Genomic DNA, 4,068 nt, shown 5'->3' on the forward strand with positions numbered 1-4,068 from the left:
AGGTCAGACCACAAATCCATCACGTCAGACTACAAATCCATCAGGTCACACTACAAATCCATCAGGTCAGACTACAAATCTTTCAGGTCAGACCACAAACCCATCAGGTCAGAGTACAAACCCATCTGGTCAGACAACAAATCCCTCAGGTCAGACCACAAATCCATCAGGTCAGACTACAAATCCATCAGGTCAGACTACAAATCCATCAGGTCAGACCACAAATCCATCAGGTCAGACTACAAATCCATCAGGTCAGACTACAAATCCATCAGGTCAGACCACAAATCCATCAGGTCAGACCACAAATCCATCAGGTCAGACTACAAATCCATCAGGTCAGACTACAAATCCATCAGGTCAGACTACAAATCCATCAGGTCAGACTACAAACCCATCAGGTCAGACTACAAATCCATCAGGTCAGACTACAAATCCATCAGGTCAGACTACAAACCCATCTGGTCAGACAACAAACCCATCAGGTCAGACAACAAACCCATCAGGTCAGACAACAAACCCATCAGATCAGACCACAAATCCATCAGGTCAGACTACAAATCCATCAGGTCAGACCACAAATCCATCAGGTCAGACTACAAATCCATCAGGTCAGACCACAAATCCATCAGGTCAGACCACAAATCCATCAGGTCAGACTACAAATTCCGGGACAGCGATATCAACTAATGAAATTGGAACAACATCAACCTCCACAACGGGCACAACATCAACCTCCACAACGGGCACAACATCAACCTCCACAACGGGAACAACATCAACCTCGACAACGGGCACAACATCGACCTCCACAACGGGCACAACATCGACCTCCACAACGGGAACAACATCAACCTCCACAACGGGCACAACATCGACCTCCACAACGGGCACAACATCAACCTCCACAACGGGCACAACATCGACCTCCACAACGGGCACAACATCAACCTCCACAACGGGCACAACATCGACCTCCACAACGGGCACAACATCAACCTCCACAACGGGAACAACATCAACCTCCACAACGGGCACAACATCGACCTCCACAACGGGCACAACATCAACCTCCACAACGGGCACAACATCGACCTCCACAACGGGCACAACATCGACCTCCACAACGGGAACAACATCAACCTCCACAACGGGCACAACATCATCCTCCACAACGGGCACAACATCAACCTCCACAACGGGCACAACATCGACCTCCACAACGGGAACAACATCAACCTCCACAACGGGAACAACATCAACCTCCACAACGGGCACAACATCGACCTCCACAACGGGAACAACATCAACCTCCACAACGGGCACAACATCAACCTCCACAACGGGAACAACATCATCCTCCACAACGGGCACAACATCAACCTCCACAACGGGCACAACTTCATCCTCCACAACGGGTACAACATCGACCTCCACAACGGGCACAACACCAACCTCCACCTCCACATCCACAACATCAACATCAACTACCACTTCAACAACTATTACATCAACAACAACGTCAACAACGACCTCTATAACAACAACAGCAACCACCACTTCCACAACCACAACATCAACTACCACAACATCAACTACCACCTCTACAACTACAACATCAACTACCACCTCCACAACTACCACTTCAACAACCACAACATCAACTACCACCTCTACAACTACAACATCAACTACCACCTCCACAACTACCACTTCAACAACTACAACATCAACTACCACCTCTACAACTACAACATCAACTACCACCTCTACAACTACAACATCAACTACCACCTCTACAACTACAACAACTACCACCTCCACAACTACCACTTCAACAACTACAACATCAACTACCACCTCTACAACTACAACATCAACTACCACCTCTACAACTACAACAACAACTACCACCTCCACAACTACCACTTCAACAACCACAACATCAACTACCACTTCAAGGTGCAGAACTTGCTACTAAGAGGAGAAATGTAGACATTTACATACCACAGAGTCTATCACAGATTAAGAAAGTAATTAGAAACAGAGCAATGCAAAAGATGTACAGTGACCACAACACAGCAGTTGCAACATCAGGATCTGCGGGTTGGTACAAGAATTCAACCAACTACGAACCACTTAGTTTGATGAAAGGGAACAGTAGAGCAACAGAAGTGCATTTACATCGCATCAGGCTTGGATACCCATGTGCATGGGAAAAAGGCTTACAGGTTCCGGAAGATGAGAGGAAATGTCAACACTGTGAAGAAATGCCCGACAGACCACTGGAACATTATCTAACACAGTGCACAGTTACAAACCCATTATGATTTCAACTTAGATTCAACAGAGCAGAAGTTGTTAAACACATATGGCAAAATCTTACTGAAGCGACCATACGAGTCATATATACTCATACTCCGCCCAAGTAAAACAGAAACAAGCAACACTTAGTGGGCCAGCCAGAGGCTTAGGGCCCGCGCAGGAATATCCCTGCAAAAAAAACTACCACTTCAACAACCACAACTTCAACTACCACTTCAACTACCACCTTCAGCACTTAATCACCTTCAGTGATTAAGTGCTTAATTGCACACTAGTTTCTCTATCCGCTATCTCATCCTGTTAGTGTAAAAGAGACAAATGTAAGTGAATGCAGATCACCTGACCACCAAAAATATGTGAATTAAAAGAAAGAAGGAAACTGCAGAAGGCCTATTGGCCCATACGAGGCAGCTCCTATCAATATCTCCAAGTGTCATACGTGTTAAATGATTGCTATATTGTTTTGACGTGCTATATTGAGGCTTAAATACATACAAGTCCTTCTTTCTTATAATTCACTTATTTTTGGTGGTCAGGTGATCTGCCCAGGCGGATATAAAAGTCTGATCAGCAATCTTTTCTTCATTCTACTTTGCTCTGATGAAGACGAATTAGCCGAAAACGCGATAAGCATTTCTGTTTTTCACATGTGGTTATTCTGCATATATATATATATATATATATATATATATATATATATATATATATATATATATATATATATATATATATATATATATATATATGTATATATATATATATATATATATATATATATATATATATATATATATATATATATGTATATATATATATATATATATATATATATATATATATATATATATATATATATATATATATATATATATATATGTATGTGTATAAAGTACATATGGAAGCTGATCAGAATTACATTACACCTTTGTTAATGCACATTGATGACACTTCGAACACTTTATGTAGACATCAACAATAACCACCACCTCCACAACAATAACAACATCATCAACTACCTCCACAACCAAAACATCAACTACTACGACAACAACAACACCATAATCAACTACCACGACAACAACAACAATATCAACTACCACCTCTACAACTACTACATCAACAACATCAATCACCACTTCCACAACCACAACATAAACTACCACGACAACAACAACAACACCTACCACGACCACAACAAAATCAACTACAATGACAACAACAACAACAACTACCATGACAACAACAACAAATACCATTACAACTACAATAACAACTACCACGACAACAACAACATCAACTACCACGACAACAACAACATCAACTACCACGACAACAACAACATCAACTAACACGACAACAACAACAACAACAACAACAACTACTACTACCACGACAACAACAACATCAACTACCACGACAACAACAACATCAACTACCACGACAACAACATCAACTACCACGACAACAACAACATCAACTACCACAACAACATCAACAACAACAACAACAACTACTACTACTACGACAACAACAACAATTCAACTACCACGATGACAACGGTAGCAACTACCATGGTACCAACAACAACAACAACAACCACGACAACAACAACAACCACTACAACTACAACAACAAAATCAAATACAACGACCACAACAGAAACAACTACCACAACAACAACAACTACCACAACAATAACAACATCAACTACCACAACAACTACTACTACTAATACTACTATAA

The 4,068-nt window shown here is 41.4% G+C and overlaps 2 protein-coding genes across 2 annotated transcripts; one reads left to right on the plus strand and one right to left on the minus strand.

Moving 5' to 3' along the window:
• Positions 1-654: 654 nt before the first annotated feature.
• Positions 655-2,959, minus strand: LOC138353247 (uncharacterized). Its single transcript, XM_069306136.1, has 2 exons — positions 2,917-2,959; positions 655-1,535 (listed from the first exon to the last, which is right to left on the minus strand). The coding sequence occupies exons 1-2, from the start codon at positions 2,957-2,959 to the stop codon at positions 655-657; spliced, it is 924 nt and encodes a 307-aa protein (XP_069162237.1).
• A 307-nt stretch (positions 2,960-3,266) lies between these two features.
• Positions 3,267-3,674, plus strand: LOC138353248 (probable serine/threonine-protein kinase fhkB). Its single transcript, XM_069306137.1, has one exon. The coding sequence runs from the start codon at positions 3,267-3,269 to the stop codon at positions 3,672-3,674; it is 408 nt and encodes a 135-aa protein (XP_069162238.1).
• Positions 3,675-4,068: the final 394 nt, after the last annotated feature.

The sequence above is a fragment of the Procambarus clarkii genome, chromosome 56, assembly GCF_040958095.1.
Source record: "Procambarus clarkii isolate CNS0578487 chromosome 56, FALCON_Pclarkii_2.0, whole genome shotgun sequence".
NCBI classification, from domain to species: domain Eukaryota; kingdom Metazoa; phylum Arthropoda; class Malacostraca; order Decapoda; family Cambaridae; genus Procambarus; species Procambarus clarkii.

Coding starts and splice junctions, on each gene's coding strand:
- LOC138353247 (XM_069306136.1), bottom strand. CDS start 2,959: ATGCTTATCGCGTTTTCGGCTAATTCGTCTTCATCAGAGCAAA. Junction 1,536..2,916: donor TTCGTCTTCATCAGAGCAAA/GTAGAATGAAGA, acceptor TTGTTGTTATAG/AGGTCGTTGTTGACGTTGTT.
- LOC138353248 (XM_069306137.1), top strand. CDS start 3,267: ATGACACTTCGAACACTTTATGTAGACATCAACAATAACCACCACCTC.